The sequence below is a fragment of the Stomoxys calcitrans genome, chromosome 2 (genome assembly GCF_963082655.1).
Source record: "Stomoxys calcitrans chromosome 2, idStoCalc2.1, whole genome shotgun sequence".
Lineage (NCBI taxonomy): Eukaryota > Metazoa > Arthropoda > Insecta > Diptera > Muscidae > Stomoxys > Stomoxys calcitrans.
In genome coordinates this window covers 15,487,080-15,512,523 of record NC_081553.1, presented here as the reverse complement: position 1 = coordinate 15,512,523, position 25,444 = coordinate 15,487,080, and the positions used below count along the sequence as shown (strand labels likewise).

Below are 25,444 nucleotides of genomic sequence, written 5' to 3'. Positions count from 1 at the left end.
GTTTTTAAAATTATTTCTAAACACTGTGACTAACTCCCACAACCTGTGTTGTTCTATCTTGCTACGCTTTCGCTAAATTCCAGTGCTTTCGCTAAAATTTCATTCTAAATTAGAAGACCCATTAATGTCATAGTCATATTTCTTTTTTCATAGCTTATGCTCGTGTATGCCATGCTGCAGCTAAACGCTGGAATAATAAAAAAATTACCTTCATTTTCGTTGTAATCTGGATAACCCCAGTGGGCACTGGCATCGGCACCACTCGACTGCGGATCACTTAGACTAAGGAATGCTGCAAACGAGAAAAAAAAAACAAATAAATCTACATTAGAATACAAGTGATTGTGATTTGATGTGATACGATATGAGATAATTTATTTCTTAGTGGGTCACTTTTTGCACACATTTTTCAAATGTGTGGAGAAAATGTCTTTTTAAAATCCCCATATACAACAAATGCTTAAGAGAGTGGTTGAAATTATTCAACGGACAATGCTAAAATTTATTTGATCAAAATACCCGCGCTAAAGCAGCTGGACTCTATAAATTATTCAAATATAATGTTTGCATTCACATTAGAAAAAAGTGAAACACGAAATCATCGCATAATTGTCTATGACGCTACTAGCACAGATACTTTGGGGATACAAGCATTTTTTTTTTTTTTTAATTTTGACATTAAGGCAGGTTGGGATTATTTCATATTTGTTTGCATCTGCTAAATATGTTTGTTTAGTTGTTATACACTAATATTATATCCACCATAATAGGATGATGGTCATTTGTAAAGCCGAGCCAAACACGTGCTTCATTGTTGCGCGTTGAGACTAGTTATTATTGTCTTTGAAGCCCCTATTTATATTGCTTTATTTTACAAACGCAAAACAAAAAAATTGTGATAAATTGTATTTTAATATTATATATGATCATAGTTGAATATATTACACTAGCCGAACCGGGTCCGCTCCGCTGCGCCTTCTTTCACTCTCTTATATCTTTTTAGGGTGGGGACACTTCGCCGTGAATGCGGATATCGAATTCGTGCCATTGATGTGTGAGAATTTGCCCCTTCTCGATTCCTGGTGGTAATGTTCTTCCTAGGGTAATGTTTTCATTAGCGGAGGGATGGCACCTCAAACATTTCGACTCAAATATGGATAACAAATTCGTGCTGCACTTATAAATCTCTTTAATTTGAGCCTCTTATTGCTATGGCCGGTAAATATGAACCGTTTCGAGGGTGTTTTGTGGCTGGGGCGGTCACCGGCACTTTGCATTGAATAGATATCAAATTCGTTCTTTATCCCCAACGGAAATGAAGTTCAGTTCAGAGGGTGCTTGAGGGTGTACCCCAAAACACTTGGCTACAAAATTGGATATAAAATTCATTTGCTACTCTCAAATATCTTTCATTTTAGTCCCATATTGTCATAATGGGTCAAATAACCCATTTGACGTATATTTAGACTTGAACGCAAATTTTAATGTCATATTCGTAGTCTAGTCCCTAGTACCTTTCATTTGAGTCCCATATAGCCATGGTCGGCTAATATGCCCATTTGGGGGTATTTGGGAATGGGCGACCTTCCATTAGTTGGACCTAATGTTTTATGCCATATTTGTAATCTACTGCCTAATACTTTTCATTTGAGTCCCATATGAACTTCGCATATATCTGTTTAGAGGAATTTTGGGGTTGGGAGGGCCCGCTGGGTACTTCGACCCAAATTTTAATACGATATTCGTTGTTTGGTCTCCAATAGCTTTCATTTGGTACGCTTATTGTTCCCATCGGAGCATTTTCGAATATGGGTGGCGTTTTTGGGGTAAGGGGGAGGGTTCGCCTTCACCCGATATCTAAAAATGATATAGCCTATGTTTCCTTCCAGACAAACGTAAACAATCTATGAAAACTTTTAGAAAATCGGTTCGGCCATGTATCACATAGTCATAATGGGTCTAATGGCGTTTTTGAGGGGTGGCGCTACCACCAATACTTCGATCTGATTTTGAATGCCAGATTTGAAATATCTTTCATTTGAGTTCAGGGGTTGGGGGCCGTCCTATGGGTACTTAGACTAAAATTTATATACCATATTCTTCAATATCTTTCATTTGATACGTATATTGTCCCGATCGGTCCACTATTGTTTTTAGGTTGTGTTTCAGCATTGGGGGGAGGGTCCGTCCCCTTTCCGATAAAGAAAAATTGAATAGTCTATGTTTCCTTCCCGACCAACCTACACAATATGCGAACATTTGGAAAAATTCGATTCTGCTGTTTTTCAGTCTATACGGAACAAACAAACCGAGTCCCATATATCCGTGATTGTCTAATATGCCCATTTTGGACGTTTTTGTGGAGGTGTGGTGACCCCCTATACTTCGACATGAATTTGTATGCTAGATTAGTTATCTACTCTCGCATACTTTTCATTTGATACCCATATTGTCCTTATTGGTCCACTTTTGATTTTGGGTGGTGTTTTTGGGATAACGGTGGGGGGTCAGCCGCATTCCGTTCTCAACAAATTATAAAGCCTATTCCTACTTCCAGACCATATTCGTAATCTATTCCCTGATACCTTTAATTTGAGTCCCATATTGTCATGATCGTCAAATAAACTTATATTAAGGGGTTGTGAGGCTGGGGCGGCCCCTAGGTACTTATATCCAACTTTTATTATGAAATTCGTTCTCTACTCTTGGATACCCTTTATTTGAATTCCATATTATGCCGATCGGTCCACTTTTATTTTTGGGTAGTACTTTTGGGGTAGGGTATCAAAAAATTATATAGCCTATGTTCCCTTCCAGACCAACCTACACAATCTGTGCAAATTTCAAGGTAATCGGTTCAGCCGTTTTTGAGTCTATACGGAACAAACAAACACAAATTGAATTTTATATATAAGATTTTGTTGTCTGATTGTGTCTAGCGGAATTTTACTAAATCATATTAACACCCATATTCATTTATTGTAGAACATTAAAATAATTTAATCGCTGCTGGCCATCCCCCCAATAAATGCTGGTGACATTAAAGAATTTTTTAATCAGTTAGATTTCATTTATATGAGAGAAAATATTTTATTAACTTTTTTTTTTGCGGAATGAAAGATAAAATAAAGGAGGGGCTATTTATTATTGTTTTCTAGCAAATATGATAAACGTAAACAATTCGACCCCCTTCAATGTCTATAAATGTGAGGTGTCTCAACCTCCCACATACAATGAGAAACCAACTGTCATCAGAAATGTCCTCTATACGATTTTCACACAATTTTTCGCTTAGTGCATATAAAATACATTTAAAAAGAGCATAATAAAAACGTTTGCCAAACTGTTTTAAACAAAAATAAACACAATATTCTAAAAAAAACAAAGAAATTTATATGTAAAGAAAATATTCTAAAAAAAAAACATTTGTTGAAAATAAGATTATAATTAAGTATTATGTGTTCATCACGAAAAGTATAAATAATTTCTTCAGAATTGTTGTTGCTTTATAGCTCTTTAACAATCAAAACTCAAATTTGCTGGTGCTGTACGATTTAAGTTTTAAGCTCAGTTATAAGGGAACTTTTTTTATAAACGAGCCCGAACGCCGTGACGCAGTGCTACACCTCTTTGGGAGAAGATTTTTCCATACGTAGTACCTCATAAATATCGGTAGCATTATGAGGGTATTACTACCGCTGAAAATTTGTATACCATCCATCATAGGAAGGATGGATGGAACGAAATATTCGTCTAAAATCCCATATAGCCTATATCTTCGAAACTTATTTGGAAGGAAAGTAAGAAGTATATATTTCAACAAAATGTAGAAAAAGGCATAATGGAGAGAGGTAATAATGTAAACACGCTGGATAAACTGGTGGACATTATAAAAGTGGCTGCCCAAAACAAACCACCGAAGAACAAAAATGCATCCTTTGAAAGTCCCAGGTTCAATGCATAATGTCTCAAGGCAAGGTCAAACTCCTTCAGAATGCTCAACAAATATAGAAACAAGTCAAAAGGCGTTAAGTTCGGCTAGGCTTTGGATACCCACCACCTCGGGTATATACGTAAACCACCTTTCTTCATAATCCAGTGAAAAATGTGTAATTTATGCCCCCATAGAAGCTTTATAAAAATATGGTCCGATTTGGACCAGATTCGGCAAGGACATTGAGTGATCTAATTAGAACAAGTCATTGTTTTGTATAACAAAACATTGGTCTTTTTGGTAGCTATATCCAAATAAAAACTGGTCTGAACCATATACGATACGGACGTCGAAAAGCCTTACATAAGTGACTGTGTCAAATTTCAGCGAAATCCGATTATAAATGCGCCTTTTATGGGCCCAAAAACTTAAATCGAGGGATCGGTCTACATGGCAGCTATATCTAAATCGGGATCGATCTGGGTCAATTAGAAGAAAGGTGTCGTAGAACCTAACACAACTCACTGTCCCAAATTTCGGCGAAATCGGACAATAAATACGCCTTTTATGGACCCAAAACCTTGAATCGAGAGGGCGGTCTATATGTCAGCTTTATCCAAATCTGGACCGATCTGGGCCACATTGCAGAAAGATATCACTGACCCAAATTCGGGGACATCGTACGATAAATGCGCCTTTTATGGGCCCAAAATCTTATATCGAGAGAACGGTCTTTATGGCAGCTATATCCTATTCTGAACCGATCTGGGCCAAATTGATGAAGGATGTAGAAGGGCATATCATATCTCCCTGTCCTAAATTTCAACGAAATTGGGCAAAAAAGTGCGACTTTTATGGGCCCAAGACCTTAAATAGAGAGATCGCTATATCCAAATCTAGACCGATCTGGGCCAAATTGAAGAGGGATATCGAAGGGCTTATTACAACTCACTGTCCCAAAGGGACAGACAGAGTTCCCTAAGAATTTTTTAAAAATGCTCCCATTTTATTTCTTGAAGAAATGACAAGAATCTTTAATGGTCTTTTTAATGCACCTCAAAGAGATGAATCCTTAGAAGTGAGTGTGATCTTCCCAAACTACAAGAAAGCAGATCAGAATCTTGCGAGCAACTACAGAGGCATACACTTCTCGAATTGTGTCAAATTTAGATATAGCTCCCATATATATATATATATAGATATAGCTCCCATATATATCTTTCACCCGATATGCCCCATTAAGGCTATAGAAGCCAAAATTTTAGTTCGGTCTTTACAAAATTTTGCATGAGCTGTTCTATTTATCGTCCCAATATGTGTGCCAAATTTCATCAAAATCTGTTCAGATTTAGATATAGCTGACATATATATCTTTCATTCGATACGGCCATTTCTGGCTGTAGAAGACACAATTTTGGTCCGATCTTTACCAAATTGTCTATGACGTTTTTGTTTGATGTCTTAATACGTGTGCAAAATTTCATCAAAATCGGACTAGAATCAGATATGGCCAACATGTATGTCTTTCAGCCGATATGGCCTTTTAAGGCTGATGAAGCCACAATTTTACAAAATTTTGCATAAGGTTTTATATTTGACGTCCCAATATATGTGCAAAGTTTCAAGAAAATCGATCCAGATTTTTATGTAGCTTGTTTATAACTGAATGCTTGGGAAAGGTTTATTCCTCTTTGTATTGAAAAACGAGTATCATTTGCGTCACCCTGCAAAGTCGTATGAATTTTTAAGGGCAGACCAAACTTAAGCACTTTTGAACGTATTGGGATGTTATAATGTCTTTTTAGTCGAGTAAGTTTAAATTTTTCTCTCTTTGGCCATTTTCCATATTTGTGTAGCAGTCTGTGCTGAATTTACCAGTCCCGCATTGAAAAATTCCAGTTGGGTCCTTGACTTTAGATTTTAGTCTCTCACTCAGTATGCAAAGTATTTAGTTGCGATAGGAAGGAGTCTTATTCCCATTGTTGCCACGTACTATTTAATCTCATTTTTTGGCACCGGGCAAGTAATGATCATGCTTACATTGTCGAGCAAGCTTTAAGCTAGCTCTATTCCTCAGAAGAAGCTGAAGCACACGTCTTATCAATCTGTTGATTTGACCTTAAATAGATCATCTGGTAATATATCGGTTCTTGCTGACTTAATGTTCTTTAGACAGATTACTGCGAAGCTGACTTCATTCTGACTAGCCGGTATACCTTATATACATTTATCAAAGATTAGTTCTGGGATATCCTAGTCACCGCCACCATGGTGTACCAGTGGCTGGGAAAAATTTTCTTTCAAAATTCCAAGCACACTCTCCGTAACTGGTACCAGATTTCCTGCATTGTTTCGCAATAAGGATGTGCCCACACCAAAGCCATTGTGATCTTTAATTCTTTGATAGATTTCGGGCTTCGTTCTGACTTCTGAACATCTCAATTCCCTTGCTCGCTTGTCTTTGCACGGTTGCTCTGTCTCTACCAATGGTCTAGGTAAGGCGCTGCAACCATATACATCATTTACCGTTATTCTCATACTCTCCACTATAGGATGAAGGTAAACTAATTTCGTCATTCCGTTTGTAACAAATCGAAATATTGATGTGAGACTCAACAAAGTATATATATTCATGATCGTCTTAGCATTCTAATTCGATCTAGCCAAGTTTGTGCGTCTGTCCGTACATTTCTCTATTTCCTATTATTGTAGGTCGGTTGGTATTGTAAATGATTCTCGAATACTTTGATGCTTTGTTCTAGCACATAAGCTGATCTTCACGTTTGACTTCTTGACCCTCTAGAAGGCGCAACTAATATCCGATTTGACTGCAAAGGACGCTCAGCGTTCACTTCTAACAGCCTTGCAAAGTATGTTCCTAATATGGCCAAAGCTTGATATAGCTCGCAGATAAATCGGTTGCCCGATTAGAATTCCCGAACCTCTAGAAGGCGTAATTTTTATCCGACTTGGCTGAAATTTTAAATATGGTAATTTTATAACTTTAAAAGTCATTTTTTTGTGGATAGTTCAAACTCTGCTTTGAAAAAATTAAACGGTTTAAAAATGGTTATTTTTAATACCGAGCTTTGTACAAAATTGTCAGGTGCTATCACCCACTGCAAAGGTCATTCATTCAGAAGAATCTCTTTCTCGTACTATTAACAACAATTTCTATGATGAATCAAACCAATTGAAGAATCCCTTTGTCAATGAGCCAAATAAGAAAAATGTGCAACGACATAATTAACATCATGCAAAAATTAAACCCAAACATTTCAGTTCTCTCTGTTTTTCTGTAAATCTGGTCACTTTCATTTATTTCATTATGTGCCAAAATGAGGAACCTTCAACTTGAATTTCAAACGAAACCACAACGAGCTGTTAACCTAGAGAAGAAGTGCAATGTATGCTCGATTTAGGGGGACAACAAATAAAATATACACTCTTAAAAAATAAAGACAAACAAAATAATGTTAATGAACTTTCGAAAACGAGAAGAAAAAAATCTATGAATTGATTATTACGGCTGAAATACATTTCAAAACCTTTGTGAATTCTTTGATTTTAAACCTTTTGACATTACATTGAAATTTTCTAAGTGTTTTTTTGGCGAAATGTTTCTGTCTTGCCTGGCATTTAAAGATACTAATTAAATGTTCATTTTCTGCACATCACTGAAAGTGAAAAAAAAACAACAAACCGAACAAAAAACGTATTCAAATATGCTCGCTTCTAGCAACTATCTGTTTGTCTGGTCTGAGGGAAGAATGATTGTTCTCGTCATTTTCGTTGACATTTTGCCCATTCCTTAACAGTGAATATACATTTGAATTTCCGCAGACCACGCGTAATTTTTTAATTCAATTTCATTATTAATTTATTTATTAAGCTCTTAAGCTTTTATCATGCAAATATAAATTCGTACAACTATTATTAATGATTTGGGCTCTTTCAAAATGTGGGATAAATTTTCAAATTTTGCCATGAACATTCCATTAAGGAACAAGGGCAAACTTTTCACATATCAACGATTTAAATTTTAATTTCAATGATAAGTAGCCTTCTTTTTATAGCCCAATCCAAAAGGTGTGCCGCAGTGCAACACCTCTTTGGAGAAAAGTTCTTTCATGGCAAAGTACCTCACAAATGTTGCCAGCATTAGGAGGGCAAAACCACCGCTGACATTGTTTTCTAATGCTCCCGCCAGGACTCGAACACAGGCGTCGCACATGGTATCCTCTACTCTACGATGGCCTCCAAAATGATGGATTGTTTATCATATATCATAAAATCGGGAACAACAGCTACTGTATTGAATGGTATGCAAAAAAATTAAGTTTGATTGGTAAAGGATCTCTTTCATATAGAAATACCGATAAGTACGTAGAAATGACAATTTCTAAATTCGGCAACATTTTTAATTAGAAAAAAACTGTAATTGATTGTTTTGCGATGTTTTCACTCAACAATTATTTGTAGTGCGACTGTAACACCTTTTATATTGCATTTACATAACTCGTGGAAACTATTAAAGTCACTTCATCCCGTTGTCCTTTTAGTCCTTGTAGATATTAAATCATATCGTTATATATGTGTAAAGAGGTTTCCAACAAGATTGGAAAACAACAAGGTTTAATCACCCGATATTTTTGTAGTTGTCACTTGAAACTTTACCTCTTTGACACTTGACAAATAGAAACTATGTTATTAAAGATACACGCTTTAACAACGCAATTAAATTATTAACGTTCACTAGAAAAATGATGAAAAATTAGCAGTCACAGTTCGCAAATCTAAAGCATTTTTGGGTCATAATGAAGCACCTTGTTGGACCGCAATACAGCAACATTTTCGCATATGTGGCTCGGAAAACCTAAAAGTTATTGTTGAGAAGCCTCTGTGTGACTGTTCGGTGCAATTAATGATCCGTCGGGACCCTACTTTTTTGGAAATGGAGTTGGATCTACAGTTATGGTGAATAGATTACGCAATCGAAAGATGATTAATGATTTGTGATGGTCTGAGTTGGATGGTATTTATCTGGAGAACGTTTACTTTTTAAAGACGGCGGTATGTGCCACCGTAGCGCAGAGGTTAGCATGCCCTAATGCTGCCAACATTTGTGATGTACTTTGCCGTGTAAAAACCTCTCCAGGTGTCGCTTTGCGGCACTCCGTTCGCACTCGGTTAAAAAAGGGAGACCCCTTATCATTGAGCTGAAACATGAATCAGACAGCACTAATTGAAATGTAAGAAGTTTGTCCCAGTTCATTAAGAGAATGTTCATAGGCAATTTGCATTGCATTTGCTATTTCCTTTCCTTTCCTTTCCTTTCCTTTCCTTTCCTTTCCTTTCCTTTCCTTTCCTTTCCTTTCCTTTCCTTTCCTTTCCTTTCCTTTCCTTTCCTTTCCTTTCCTTTCCTTTCCTTTCCTTTCCTTTCCTTTCCTTTCCTTTCCTTTCCTTTCCTTTCCTTTCCTTTCCTTTCCTTTCCTTTCCTTTCCTTTCCTTTCCTTTCCTTTCCTTTCCTTTCCTTTCCTTTCCTTTCCTTTCCTTTCCTTTCCTTTCCTTTCCTTTCCTTTCCTTTCCTTTCCTTTCCTTTCCTTTCCTTTCCTTTCCTTTCCTTTCCTTTCCTTTCCTTTCCTTTCCTTTCCTTTCCTTTCCTTTCCTTTCCTTTCCTTTCCTTTCCTTTCCTTTTCCTTTCCTTTCCTTTCCTTTCCTTTCCTTTCCTTTCCTTTCCTTTCCTTTCCTTTCCTTTCCTTTCCTTCCTTTCCTTTCCTTTCCTTTCCTTTCCTTTCCTTTCCTTTCCTTTCCTTCCTTTCCTTTCCTTTCCTTTCCTTTCCTTTCCTTTGCTTTGCTTTGCTTTCCTTTCCTTTCCTTTCCTTTCCTTTCCTTTCCTTTCCTTTCCTTTCCTTTCCTTTCCTTTCCTTTCCTTTCCTTTCCTTTCCTTTCCTTTCCTTTCCTATCCTATCCCTATCCCTATCCCTTTCCCTATCCCTATCCCTATCCCTATCCCTATCCCTATCCCTATCCCTATCCCTATCCCTATCCCTATCCCTATCCCTATCCCTATCCCTATCCCTATCCCTATCCCTATCCCTATCCCTATCCCTATCCCTATCCTATCCCTATCCCTATCCCTATCCCTATCCCTATCCCTATCCCTATCCCTATCCTATCCCTATCCTATCCTATCCTATCCTATCCCTATCCCATCCCTATCCTAGCCTATCCTATCCCTTTCCTATCCCTATCCTATCCCTATCCTATCCCTATCCTATCCCTATCCTATCCCTATCCTATCCATATCATATCCCTAACTTATCCCTATCTTATCCCTATCCTAACCCTATCCTAACCCTATCCTATCCTTATCCTATCCCTAGCCTATCCCTATCCTATCCCTATCCTATCTCTAACCTATCCCTATCCTATACCTATCCCTATCCTATCTCTATCCTATCCCTATCCTATACCTATCCCTATCCTATCGCGTATCCTATCCCCTTTCTATTCCTATCCTATTCCTATACTCGCCCTATCCTATCCCTACCCTATCCCTTTCTTAACCCAATTCTATCAAAATCCTATCCCAACCTTATCCTATCCTTACCCTATCCTATCCCTAACCTTTTTCTATCCTATCCTATCTTATCCTATCCTTATCGCCAATTCTTGTCATGGAACAGACAAGAGCCCTATGCTATCCCAACCTTATCATGTCCTTTCTCTATCCTATCCCTATTCTTTCCCTATCCTATCCCTATCCTTTCCCTATCCATATCCTCTCATAACCCTCTTTTCTATCCCTATCATATCCTCTTCTTATCTTTGGGGTCCCCAGGCCTTCTTTAATGCCATAACATGTGTTAGATTTATCGCTGTGGAAATATTCTCGAGGACTCTCCACACAGTCACATCTTTAAAACAACAATTTGTATACCTGATATCAAATCTTAACATACTCAATATGCAATCACATTAAACAATAAACAAAATTGGAAAATAATCAGTTAACCACTTGGCGTACAAAATCTTTTTGTTGTTTATGGGCTATCGTTGAGAACTGGACATTGGCTATTATTGATTTTTTTGTTTTTTTTTATTCGGATTTTTCCAAACATCCCGATTTATTTATTGAACAGTAGGTTTAAACATTAGCCAAGTGTATAAGCTGATTGCAGTTATCAAAGAATTTAGCAAAAAATGACACTCTTTTCAGCAATTAATTGCAACTTTTCCCGCCATGAAAAGTGAACTTTTACTTGATAATCGTTAAACCATTGAGCATTCATTGCCTGTGTAAATGTGTAACACGAATCAACTGCCACCATCTCTCGAGTAGCACTCGAATGAAATGTCATGTCAACGACACGCTTATCACAAAATGAGGGACAGATGCAGGCAGCCAGACAGCCTGATTGCCTGCTGCTGATTTTCATTCTGATGCAGCTTCCCGGCATTGTCATCACAACATTTCAAATGTTTATTTTTAAAATGCAAAATAATAACAATAATGACAACTATTTACAAATATGTAGAGCAATATTATTTTCAGTTTTCATATGCATTTATAAATGCTTGTGGGTAAAAATCATTGCCGATTTCCACACACTCAACGTCTGAGTGGAAACTGCTAGCGTTGCATATTCGCCCTTTCTGACACATTTAATAGGCAAACTGACAATTTTGACAAATGATTGGGTCTACCCCGCCATAGCATTCTCTTACAATAAAAATGCATGTTTAACATGCATATTTACGGGGGAATAATTAAATAAAATAATTACAAAAAATTGTTTTAGATATAACGATAACATAGCTAATGTAAGTTGGTTGTGAATAAATCATTACACGGCATCCAATATATGGGGGATTTTTTTCTCTGATCCATACAAGTACTTATTTTGTAAGTGTTTAAAAAAATGTGATATATGCATCTACATATTTCAGAATAACAGATTCCTTTTTCGTATAAATTGTTGTATAATTGTAATTTGAAATGTTTAATTTAAATGTTTATTCCATCCAAAGGTGCCAAACATTGGAGAAGTAGTGAAGAAGATTGAGATTTTTGGAAATCTATTCTGATTTCGGCTCAAGCATCTAACAGTCTGTAACAGCCAACTTAATCAACAAACAAGTAAAAGCGTGTTAAGTTCGGCAGGGCCGAATCTTATTTACCCTCCACCATGGATCGCATTTGTCGAGCTCTTGCCACGGTATCTCTTTTTAGGCAAACATAAGAAAAGAAAAGAATTGCTATGTTATTGGAACAATATCAAGTTATGGTTCAGTTCGGAACATAATTGAACTGAATATTGGAGACCATAGTAGAAGTCATTGTGTAAAATTTTACTCTAGTAAGAATTGCGCACTTTAGGGGTTGAAGAAGTAAAATGGGGAGATCGGTTTATAGGGGAGCTGTATTATGCTATAAACCGATTCATGCCATATTCGGGTCATGAGAGAAGCCATTGTACAAAATTTCTGACAAATCGGATAGAAATTGCTCCCTGCAGAGGTTCAAGAAGTCAAGACCTTAGATCGGTTTATATGGCAGCTATATCAGGTTATGGATTGATTTGAACTATTCTTAGCACAATTGTTGGAAGTCATAACAAAACACGTCGTGCAAAATTTCAGCCAAATAGGATAGGAATTGCGCCCTCTTGAAGCTCAAGAAGTCAAGACGCCAGATAGGTTTACATGACAGCTATGTCAGGTTATGGATTGATTTAAACTATTTTTAGCACAATTGTTGGAAGTCATAACAAAACACGTCGTGCAAAATTTCAGCCAAATAGGATAGGAATTGCGCCCTAGATAGGTTTATATGACAGCTATGTCAGGTTATGGACCGATTTCAACCATACTCAGCACAGCTGTTGAAAGTCATAATAAAACAACTCATGCAAAATTTCAGCCAAATCGGAGAAGAATTATGCCTTCTAGCGAATCAAGAAGTCAAGATCCCATATCGTCTATATGGAAGCTATATCAAAACGTGGACCTTATAAGAAGTACTTGTGCAAAATTTTAAGCGGCTAGCTTTACTCCTTCGAAAGTTAGCGTGCTTTCGACAGACAGACGGGCGGACATGCCTACTTCGTCTTAAAATGTCGTCGTAGAAATCTAAGACGATCTAGCCACGTCAGTCCGTCTGAATCTGGAGCCTCATGCAGTTAAATTAGTATATCTTAGTATACTCCCTTCCTATGGTGATTTATAAAATTCCTAAATAGTACGAATTCCATTTCAAATCAAAATTTATTATGGCCAGTCAATAACGACTATCGCACATTTTTTTATAGTTCGATAACATGTTAATAACTGGTCACTTGCACGTGAAATTTAATTTGGTTTATAAGTCTGCAATTAAGAGAATGACCATTCCTGGCGTGTGAGATCAATTAAACTGACCATTTTAAACAATGCTATAGGATTTATGGAGGCCACCCTAGCGCAGAGGTTAGCAAGTCCTCCTATGACGCTGAACGCCTGGTTTCGAACCTTGGCGAGACCATCAGAAAAAAAATTTTCAGCGGTGGTTTTCCCCTGCTAATGCTGGCAATATTTGTGAGGTACTATGCCATGTAAAACTTCTCTCCAAAGAGGTGTCGCACTGCGGCACGCCGTTCGGACTCGGCTATAAAAAGGAGGTCCCTTATCATTGAGCTTAAACTTGAATCGGACTGCACTCATTGATATGTGGGAAGTTTGCCCCTATTCCTTAATGGAATGTTCACGGGCAAAAATTTGCCAACAGGATTTACGAACAGTGTTAAAGATACATTTTCAAAAATGTCCTAATTTTCTAAAATGGTCAAACCTTTTGCATTGCAATTGTTATGACCGTTAGTTTTACATTTTAGATAAATAACACGAACTTTGTAACTTTTTTTTTGCAAAATATACAAACAAAAAGACGAGATACTTTAAAGGAACAACTTTGAGCGTTCTAGAAAATTACGAAATTCTTAGTATTTTATCTTTACCACCTATTATAAATGTCATACATTACCATTTTTATCATGAGGGGTCAGTTTTAATGACTTCACTTGCTGCCAATGGTCAGTTTGAGGCTCCTTATAAACCAAATCAATGGCGTGCACGTGACCAATCGTAAAGCTGTTATCGTTCTCTTCTAAAATTTTATGATTAAATGGAACGAAGGAATTCTGATTCAATGTGATTAGCAAATTATATCAGATTTTTTTCTAACAAACTTTATATGGAAATGTTTACGTGATCATTTATGCGTGACATATAAAATTTTCAAGGACCACGATAGGCGAAACAGTACCCAGCGAGTGCATTTAAGAAGTATAGCAAGTGCAATCAGTGGTAGGGGAAAGACCGACTTCACAACAAAATCTGAAACAAGTTACTGGTTTATAGTTTATATACTATTTATAGTGGTCATATTAAAAATACATTGCAACTTTCATCATTGTCATAAATGTTTGTGACATTTAAAACGTTATCGCCCCAACTTCAATTTATTTTTGTGACATTAGATAAAGTCATTATTTATTATTTCTTTGTAAATTTGTGCATTTTTACTCATTAATATGTACAGCGGTCAAAAAAAGTATTCATCATTCAATGTTTTTTTTTTAATAAGTCTACAAAAGACAATTGGAATAAAAACATATTAAACTAATGATGCAGTAGTGCTTGTGTGATATATATGTACACAATTTCATTGTTTTTAAAGAAAAAAATAGTATTTATTGGAACAAAAAGGGCCATTTTACAGCTGAACACAAAAAATTAAACAAAAAAAGTATTCATCATTGCAAAAAAACAAAAAAATAAATAACATAATTTAAAAAAATTAATACTTTGTTATTCGACCACCGCGTCTTATAACTTCTTTTAAACGGTTTGACATCGATTGGACTAATTTAGCGGTTATATTTTGGTCTATATTAGTCCATTCCTCCATTATCACCTGTTGCATTTGACTCTTGCTCGAAAAATTGCGCGTTCTCAATTTGCGTTCGAGATGTTCCCAAAGATGTTCAATTGGGTTCAAGTCGTGACTTTGAGGAGGAGTTTTAATGACTTTGGGGCAGTTATACAGCATCCACATCTTGGTATTTAAAGCAGAATGTTTGGGGTCATTATCTTGATAATATTGAAAGTTATTACCAAGCCCAAGTTTTACAGCACTATCTTTTAAATTCCTCTTTAAAATGTCAATGTAATACTTATGATCCATTACTCCATTAATAATTTCAAGATTTCCCGCTCCTGAAGCCGCCATACACCCCCAAACCATTAAACCACCTCCACCATGTTTTACAGTAGCAACTGTGTTTCGTTCTTCAAGCTCTGTATTTGGTTTTCTGTACACTATGACCTTTCCATCGCACCCAAAAAGATTAAACTTGCTCTCGTCTGCAAAAATGACTGTTTTCCAAAATGATTCGGGCTGTTTTACATACATTTTTGCGAAGTTTAGCCTTTTCACTCGGTTTATTTTATTTATAAAGGGCTTCTTACGTGCAGTTCTTCCTCTGTAACTATGCCTTTTGAGTGTATTTCGAATTGTTTGTGTAGTAACTTCCTTCCCTAAATATTCCATAGTGTTTTTACGAAGAATGGTCGCATTTGTCTTCGGAGTTTTCTGAACTTGCCGCACTAGCCAACGCACATCTCCAACTGAAAGTGCTTTTGGTCGACCAGATCTTGGTTTATTGTCAACAGTTTTCGTTTCTGTCCACTTTCTGATGATGGATTGTATAGTAGATCGTGGTCTATTTAATATTTCACTGATAGTTTTTTGAGTTAAACCATTTCTGTGGTGTTTTATTATCAAAACTTTTACCTCATCAGAAACCTCGTTTTGCTTACGACCCATTTTGACAAAAACTATATTTTCAATGAAATTAAATATTTGCTGTCAAGGGCAAAGCCTCCTTTACTAAATAAAACAGAAAAGGGGGATTCCCAAATAATATTTGAATTTGACTTTGATGATAGCACATCAATGATGAATACTTTTTTTGTTCTGTTTTTGGTGTTATTATATAAAATTGCATTTTTTGCGCTAATTAAATTTATTTTTTGAATTTATTTTAAAACATATTACGAAAAATAAACTATTGCATAAAACTGCATTATTTGTTTACTTTAAATTTTTTTCAATTACCCAAAATAAGTGAATTTATTATCAATTTTGCTAATGATGAATACTTTTTTTGACCGCTGTATTGTGGAATGTCGCATTGAAACAACTGGTCATGGCAAATGCAATATATAAAAAAACATTTGACCATTCTGGAGGTTTGTGAAATTTTTTAAATGTTATTTTTAACCCCTTCTATAAATTCTTAAGGTTTGATATTTTTCTGTTTATGTGGTCAGTTTTTATGAATACACATGCCCACAATGGTCTTTATGAGGATCTATATCAGCCGACCTGTACACAAAATCAAAGAATTGCACGTGAAAGTGAACAGTTACTAAGAAATTGTGGATTTATATTGGAAATTTGTGATAGTAGCTATCGACTGGCCATAGAACATAGTCTGCTGATAAAAGCAAACAATGTCCACTCACTGTTAGTTGTTAATATTCCTGATATTACAGCAGTAATTCTGCTGTTATAGCAAAATGTTTGCAAATTAAGACTAGAAGGATGTCTGCTACAAAGTCTGTTATTTGCTGTCTGCTGTTCAATGGTTCAATTTATGATGGGGTTGTTAGAAGGAAAGTAAAATAGAATAAAACAATAAAAGCGTGCTAAGTTCGGCCGGGTCTAATCTTATATATCCTCCACCATGAATTGCATTTGTCAAGTTCTTTAAATGACTTTCGAGTAATAATTGCGCCCTCCAGAGGCCCAATAGTCAAACTGGGATATCGGTTTATATGACAGCTATATCGGGTTATATACCGATTTAGACCATACTTGGAACAGTTGTTGGAAATCCAACCAAAACGACATATCCAAAATTTCAACCATATTGTATAAGAATTGCGCCCTCTAGAAGCCCAAGAAGTCTAATCGGGAGATCGGTATATATGGCACCTATATTAAAACATTGCCCGATTCGACCCATTTACAATCCCAACCGACGTACACTAATAAGAAGTATTTGTGCAAAATTTTAAGCGCCTAGCTTTACTCCTTCGAAAGTTAACATGCTTTCGACAGACTGACGGGCGGATAGACGGACAGAAGGACGGATGAACGGACGGATTGACGGACAGACGGACGGACGGATGGACGGACCGACGGACATCGCCAACGGACCGACGGACCAAATATAGACCGATCTGAACCATATACGACATGGATGTCGAAAAGCCTAACATAAGTCCATGTGTCAAATTTCAGCGAAATCGGATTATAAATGCCCGTTTTATGGTCCAAACCTTAAATCGAGAGATCGGACTATATGGCAGGATTTAGGGTCTTAGGCTCATAAAAGCCACATTTATTATCTGATTTTGTTAGGCCACTCGACATTATTTTCAAATTTGGCCCTGATCGGTCCAGATTTGGATGTAGCTGCCATATAAACCGATCTCTCAATTTAAGGTCTTGCGCCCATGAAAGGCCATTTATTGTCCGATTTTGCTGAAATTTGGGACAGTGAGTTGTGTTATGCCTTTCGTCATCCTTCTTCAATTTGGCCCAGATCGGTCTAGATTTGGATAAAGCTGCCATATACGCCGATCTTGACCCCATAAAAGACACATTTATAATCCGATTTTGCTGAAATTTGACACATTGACTTATGCTAGGCTTTGCGACATCCCTGTCGTATGTGGTTCAGATCGGTCTATATTTGGATGTGGCTTCCAAAAAGACCAATATTTTTTTCTAAAATACTTAATAATGACTCAACGTCCGTGTCGAATTTTAGTATACCGCTATATACAGCTATATCCAAATCTAAACCGATCTGGGCCAAATTGATGTAGGATGTCGAAGGGCCTAACACAATTAATTGTCCCAATTTTCAGCCAAATCGGATAATAAATGTGGCTTTAATGGGCCTAAGATCTTAAATCAGCGGATCGGTAAATATGGGGGCTATATCAAGATATAGTCCAATATAGCCCAACTTCGAACTTCTGCCTATGGGCAAACTCACTATTTTTAATTTCAACAGACAGATGGATGGACATGGCTAGATCGTCTAAGATTTTTAAGACGATCAAGAATATATATACTTTATAGGGTCAGAAATGGATATTTCGATGTGTTGCAAACGGAATGACAAAATGAATATATCCCCATTCTTCGGTGGTGGGTATAACAAGTAAAAACGACAGAGTTTGGCTGGGCCGAATCTTGGATACCCACCACCATGGATTCCGTTAAAAATTTACCCTAATTAACTGAGTTTATATTTGAATTATTTTTTAGCAATCAAATCGGGTACTTAGTGGGTCTATATCATCATATTGACCGATGCGGATAAAATGTTGCACTGTTGTTTTAAGTCAAATAATAGGTTTTTGGGTTAAATTTCAACCAAATTAGGAGAAAATTTAGGCTTCTTGGAGTGTAAGAAGTCAAATTCGGCGATCGGTTTATATGGGGGCTATATCTATTTGTACCCATTCGGATCATACTTGGCAAGGATGTTGGAAGTCACAACATAAGTCCATGTTCCAAATTTCAGCCTAATTGGATGAAAACTGAGCCTTCTATAATATGTTAGTCTATGCCGATAGCAGCTAGACCTAAACTCGCCTCTACTCTTCCTTTTATAATACAGGAAACAATATTTTCCGTTTCTTTTTTTGGGAAAAACCTCTGGAGGTGTTTTGTTTCTAAGGAGTGATCATGGACCCAAACATAAATCTTTTATTCGTACTGAACAATGTTGCATCGAAATCGAGGAAGCGCCCCATATAACGTGCTTTTTGCAACAAATTTAATATAATATTTGCATATTTTTAATAAAATTTTAAATTGATCCAATTAAGAAATTAATTTGATATTTCAGATATTTCAATCATATATTTAATTTTTTTAATTGGATCAACTAAAAAAATTAATTGGAAATTTAAAAAAATTTCCGTTTTTTTTTTTTTTAATGGAATACTCAATTTTTTAATCACTTTTTTCAAAATTGTGTTTGATATTATCATTTTCGTGATTGACACAGTTTCAATAAAAAAAATTAAATCAATTAATTTCGTGATTGAAACCGAGTTTTGTTTTTTTCGGTGTACATTCTGCAAAATTTCTTTATTCTCCTTTTTGCTGTTTGGGCTGGGCGTTGATCAGTCAGTCAATTACGAGTCTATTTTATACATAGATCTGAGGTGTTCTATGAGGATATATCTCTCATATTTATCGGATTCTAGATGTACGAACTTGAGCACCATTCTAATCACCTGAAATGTGCATTGTTAAGCTCTGTTATGACTTATAACTATCTTGCTTAGCATGTGACAGTAGCTTTGTGTCTCAAATCACATTTCGTTTTGTAGGCTGGTGCAACCCTTTGGTATGAGTCTACATTCCGAAATCCTTCGATGAACTTACCGAATATTTATTAGATTTGGCCCTAACGATCTTAACACGTTTTAATTACTTATCAATTACTTTGTTTCTGTTTTATTTTCCACTTTCTCACAAACTTAAAAAAACCTCTTATATTCTTTAACTAATCAAAAATTTCATGGAATTGATATTCATCAATAACTTCAAACATTTTACAAATCAAATATATTCCATATCTTTTTCATTGATCTAAACCAAATTTAAAGACTTGAAAGAAATTGATGGCGCAACTATAATAAATTGAAACAATAGAAATATTTATTTTTTAATCTTAAGTGGTGGGAATATTTCTAAGAAAAAAAAAAGAAAAACAAAACCCATAGCAGACGCAAATCTAAAAGTATTTTGACATTTTTGATTGACACATGGTCTCGACAAGTTTCAGAAATAAATTTTTTAAAATAAGACAAAACACATTTTAAACGCGTAAACCAATTCATTACGTGTGAGCGCATAATTCATTATCTTTATCACTTGACGCAAAGACTTTTTATCGTTGACCACCATTATGGAAGACCGCTCACTGCCAGCATTCTAATCGCAATTAGGAGATCAACGAACCAACAAACCGCGATGAAGTAGTAGCAGCTAATAAAAATATCAATTATATATTGCTCGACTTTTTGAAAGCCTATGTCCTAAGAAATAATAGATTTGTTGAGAGCCATAGCCAAATGAATTACTTAATTTTGAATGCCTGCCAACATGGCAGATCAATGAATTAAATTAAATTTGTTTTTTGGCTATTATGTAGGTAGAAGGTCAAAATACCTCTAAATTACTGGCCATCAGACCAAGAATATTATAGGCATTTGCTTTATGGTATTTTTAGAATGCAAAGATTTTTAAATACGAAAATCTGCTCCTTATATATTTAGATTGACAAAGTTGGGCTACAATGCAGCAGGTAGTAACAGAGTGAAACACAAATTAATATTTTTTATATGTACTAACGTAACGTGGATGCCATCGTGGCGCAAAGGTTAGCATGTTCGCTTGGATTGAAATCACGGCGTGAACATCATAAAAATTTTTTCAGCGGTGGTTATCTCCTTACTAATGCTGGCAGGTTCAAACTGCTCTACCAAGTAGTGTCGCTATGCAGCACGCCATTCGCACTTGGCATAAAATGGAGGCCCCTTATCATTGAGCTTAAAACTTTAATCGAACTGCACTCATTGATATGAGAGAAGTATCCCGTGTTCCTAAATGGAATGTTTGTGGGAACTTTAGTCTGATAAAATCAGCCCATTGACCAAGGAATATGATTACAAACAAATTAAGGAAAGGCAAAAGTCGGGCGGTGCCGACTATATAATACCCTACACCACCTAGTGCATGTAGTACTTTTTATCTCGAAATCTAGTCAGACTTTAATTTGGAAACCAATTGAAATAGCAATTTAGAACCTTGTAAGATTTTCCTACCATAGGACAAAAGATTTGGATTTCCACCTCTTTAAAAGGCCATATAGGATAAAAGATTTCATGGGAGTTATATCGAAACCTGTGCCAATTTTGTGACACATACTGGGACATGAAATAGAACATCTCACGCCCCATGTTGTAGTGATGTGACCAAAATTGTGGATTTTACTGCCTTAAAAGTCCATATCGGATGAAACATTGGAGCTATATCTAAATTCTGATTTCAATGAAATTTTGCGCACGTATTGGAAAATCAATTTAAACGTTTCATGCAAAATCGGACGAAAATTGTGGATTCTACAGCCTTAAAAGGCCAAATAAAGCACCTCATGCAAAATTTTGTAAAGATCGGACCAAAATTGTGACTACTTCAGTCTTAAAAAGCCAATTCAGATGAAATATATATATGGGAGCAAGGTTGCCCAAAAAGTAATTGCGGATTTTTCCGTTGTCGGCGTTGACAAATTTTTTCACAGCTTGTGACTCTGTAATTGCATTCTTTCTTCTGTCAGTTATCAGCTGTTACTTTTAGCTTGCTTTAGAAAAAAAGTGTAAAAAAGTATATTTGATTAAAGTTCATTCTAAGTTTTATTAAAAATGCATTTACTTTCTTTTAAAAAATCCGCAATTACTTTTTGGGCAACCCAATATATCTAAATCTGAACCGATTTTTATGAAATTTTGCACATTCATTGAGACTTCGACAAAAACGACTCCACGCCAATTTTGGTGAAGATCGTGGCTTCTACAGCCCTAATAGTTCAAGTCGGATGAAAAATATATATGGGAGCTATATCTAAATCTGAATCGATTTTGATTAAATTTTCCAGATATGTTAAGATCAGTAACAAAACAGTCTGTTTCAAATTTTGTGCAGATCGGTTGAAAATTGTAGCTACTACGACCATTTAAGTGTAAATCGGGTGATACATATATATGGGAGGTATATCTAAATCTGAACCTATTTTTATGAAATTTTGCACACATATGGAGACGTCAAATAAAACGCTTTCTTCGATATTTTCGGATATTGTGGACTTTGGTCTGGAAGGAAACATAGGCTATATGATTTGTCGGTTTGTAGGAAGGGGAACGGACCCTCCCCCTTACGACAAAAACATAACCCAAAATCAAAAGTGGACTGATCGGGACAATATAGGTATCAAATGAAAGGTATTGGAGAGTAGCATACGAGTGTGGTATTAACATTTGAGTCTAAGTACCCAACCCCAAACAGACGTATCGAACGTTCATTTCAGTATCGGGCTCAAATGAAAAGTATTCGGGAGTAGATTTCGAATTTGGCATCACGCCACCCCTCAAAAACGCCATTAGACCCATTGGCTGAACCGATTTTCTTAAAATTTTCATAGATTGTGTACGTTTGCCTGGAAGGAAACATAGACTGTATAATTTTTAGATATCGGCTGGAGGCGTTTTTGGGCTGAGCCTCCCCCTTACCTCAAAAACGCTACCCATATCCGAAAGTGGTCCGATGGGCACAATAATGGTATCAAATGAAAGATATTGGAGACCAGAAAACGAATATGGTATTAAAATGTGGGTTCAAGTCTAAGTGGCGCTTTTCCTCCTAAAGATACGTCAAATGGGTTATTTGACCCATTATGACAATATGGGACTTCAATGGAAGTTATTTGAGAGTAGAAAACGAATTTGATATCCAATTTTGGAGTTGGGGTATGCCCTTAAGCACCCCCTAAACTGAACTTCATTTTCGTTGGGAATAAAGAGTAGATTTCGAATCTGGCATACAAAATCAGATCAAAGTATAGGGGGTCACGCACCCCCAAAAACGCCATTAGACCCATTATGACTATGTGATACTTGGCTGAACCGATTTTCTTAAAATTTTTATAGATTGTGTACGTTTGTCTGGAAGGAAACAAAGACTATATAATTTTTTGATATCGGCTGGAGGCGTTTTTGGGGTGAGCCTCCCCTTACCTCAAAAACGCCACCCATATCCGAAAGTGGTCCGATGGGCACAATAATGGTATCAAATGAAAGATATTAGAGACCAGAAAACGAATATGGTATTAATATTTGGGTTCATGACTAGGTGGCGCTTTTCCTCCTAAAGATACGTCAAATGGGTTATTTGACCCATTATGACAATATGGGACTTCAATGAAAGTTATTTGAGAGTAGAAAACGAATTTGATATCCAATTTTGGAGCCAAGTGCTTTGGGGTATGCCCTTAAGCACCCCCTAAACTGAACTTCATTTTCGTTGGAAACAAAGAACGAATTTGATATCTATTTTCAATGCAAAGTGCCGGTGACCGCCCCAGCCACAAAACACCCTCAAAACTGTTCATATTTACCGGCCATAGCAATAAGAGGCTCAAATTAAAGAGATTTATAAGTGCAGCACGAATTTGATATCCATATTTGAGTCGAAATGTCTGAGATGCCATCCCTCCCCTATTGAGAACATTACCCCAAGGAAGAATATGACCACTAGGAACTGAGAATGTTCAAATTCTCACACTTCAATGAGTGCTTTCCAATTCAAGTTTAAACTCAATGATAAGGGACCATTTTTTATAGCCGAGTCCGAACGGCGTCCCGCAGTGGGGGAAATTGGGGGACATTTTTTAAATGACCATGCATGGCATTGTACCTCGCAAATGTCGCCAACAGTAAGAGGGCATAAACACCGCTTTGTCCGATGTTCTCGCCAGCGTTCGAACGCGTTCAGGGTCATAGGCTACAATGGCACGAATTTGATATCCACATTCAGGGCGAAGTGTCCCCACCCTAAACAGATATTAGAGAGTTAAAGAAAGCGCAGCGGAGCGGGCCCGGTTCGGCTAGTAAATCTATTAATTTCAAACATAAACTATGAACTTAGTCATAAAACCGGAACTACAGTGCATTCAATGTCTGGTTGATATTTGCGTATAAAATTTAATAAACAAAAATCTGATATAATTTAAAATTCTGTTCCAATCAGAATTCATTGTGGTCATTCTATCGTAAAATTTTTGAATAGAACGATAACAACTATATGATTGGTCACTTTCACGTGCAATACAATCATGCGTCAAAAAAAGGACCATTGCTGGCATGAGAACCCAATAAAAATGACCACTCAAAGTAAAAATAGAAAAAAATATTATATTTATGGATAGTACTAAAGATAAAATGTTAATAATTTCACAATTTTCAAAAATGGTCAAATGTTAGCTTAACCTGCATGCTATGACCAGTAGTTTAAATTTGAAATTATTTGTAAATATCGCTAGTCATAAATTTGCAAAGAATCGACTTTATCTAACCAATGTTTATGAGATGATAAATACCACAAATAAAACTGACCACAAGTATGATATGGCACAGAACAATTTTTATATCTCAATTTAAAAAAATATGTATTTTTAGCATAAACCTTAAAACAAACTACATTTGCAAATAATCAACGGAAAATGTAAGGGGAAATACCAGAACGAACAAGAAATTTCCTACTTTGAACATTTTGATAAAAACTTGTACATTGACCATTAAACATTTATCGGAAAAAAGATGTTTCTCGACCAGAGCAATGAAATGTGAGTAAACGTAAAAGAAGACCATTGAACTATATTAATGAGCTTCATCTTAATATCCTTTAATATGCCCAACAGGAAGTCCGCTGCTAATGTGATTGCAAAGTACCCACACAGAGTGAAAGCCGTATCATCTGATTCTGAACGGATTTTGATGGACTTCGGCAGAAGTTTTCAGATGGTTAATAAGACAATCCATACCAAATTTTGAGCAAAAAATTTAATAAGAACGGCTGATTAAGTGTAAATAGGGCGATTTATATACATTAGAGTGATGACTTTTTTACAACCTCATATCCCTGTATCATATTTGGATGTGTTTTTATTTAAGATTACATAAAATCTAACATATAGGGTGATTCAATCTAAAAAAATCTAAGTCATTCCGTTTGCAACACATCGAAATATCAATATCCGACCCTACAAATTATATATGTTTCGTCGCACAGTGGGCCAAATGGCAAAAAAATTGGAAATAAGTCTACAACTTTTTATCTGTTGATTTTAGCCATACAAAATGTTCTAGACATTTGTAGAGGAGGACATAGGCTTTCAGAAAAGTGCTGTTGTTGGTCCATATCTTTAATACAGGGTGAGCTACAGGGTGTCAAAGTTGACCACTTTTGACTTCTCCAAGCTTCTGGGGGCCATAACTTTTGATCTACTCAACCGATTTACATGATTTAGGACTCTAGAGAAAGAGCTTGACAAGATCTAAAAAACTTATGCATAAAGTACCATGCCATCGTGTACTGTTAAGGAGTTATGAATTGTTTAATTTTAAAATATAAAAATTTGGCCTTGGTTTTTTTCAGTGTTTTTTTAATAACTCCGTCAATTTTAAAGCTATAAACTTCATACTTCACACAAATTATGCCAGCATATGTGTGCATAAAATACAAAAGGAATCACGTGAATATCTTTAGCGGTTTAAAAATGGCATCGTTTTCAATATGAAAAATATTTTTTTTGTCAA

At 36.1% G+C, this 25,444-nt stretch overlaps 1 protein-coding gene and 1 long non-coding RNA gene across 3 annotated transcripts in view; one reads left to right on the top strand and one right to left on the bottom strand.

The window, feature by feature from the left end:
- LOC106082231 (carbonic anhydrase 2) overlaps positions 1-25,444 on the bottom strand; it is a 60,810-nt gene that overhangs the window by 4,646 nt on the left and 30,720 nt on the right. The window contains exon 2 of the mRNA XM_013244623.2: positions 209-292. Coding sequence (XP_013100077.2) covers positions 209-292 — 84 coding nt within the window. The remainder of the gene's footprint in view (positions 1-208; positions 293-25,444) is intronic.
- On the top strand, positions 16,152-24,762 carry LOC106082232 (uncharacterized). 2 transcript variants are annotated; one of them, XR_001220465.2, is made up of 4 exons: positions 16,158-16,228; positions 24,169-24,246; positions 24,305-24,471; positions 24,547-24,762. It is a non-coding gene; the product is annotated as an uncharacterized LOC106082232 (long non-coding RNA). The 2 variants fall into 2 exon arrangements; XR_001220466.2 differs by lacking the exon at positions 24,169-24,246 and having other exon boundaries at positions 16,152-16,228.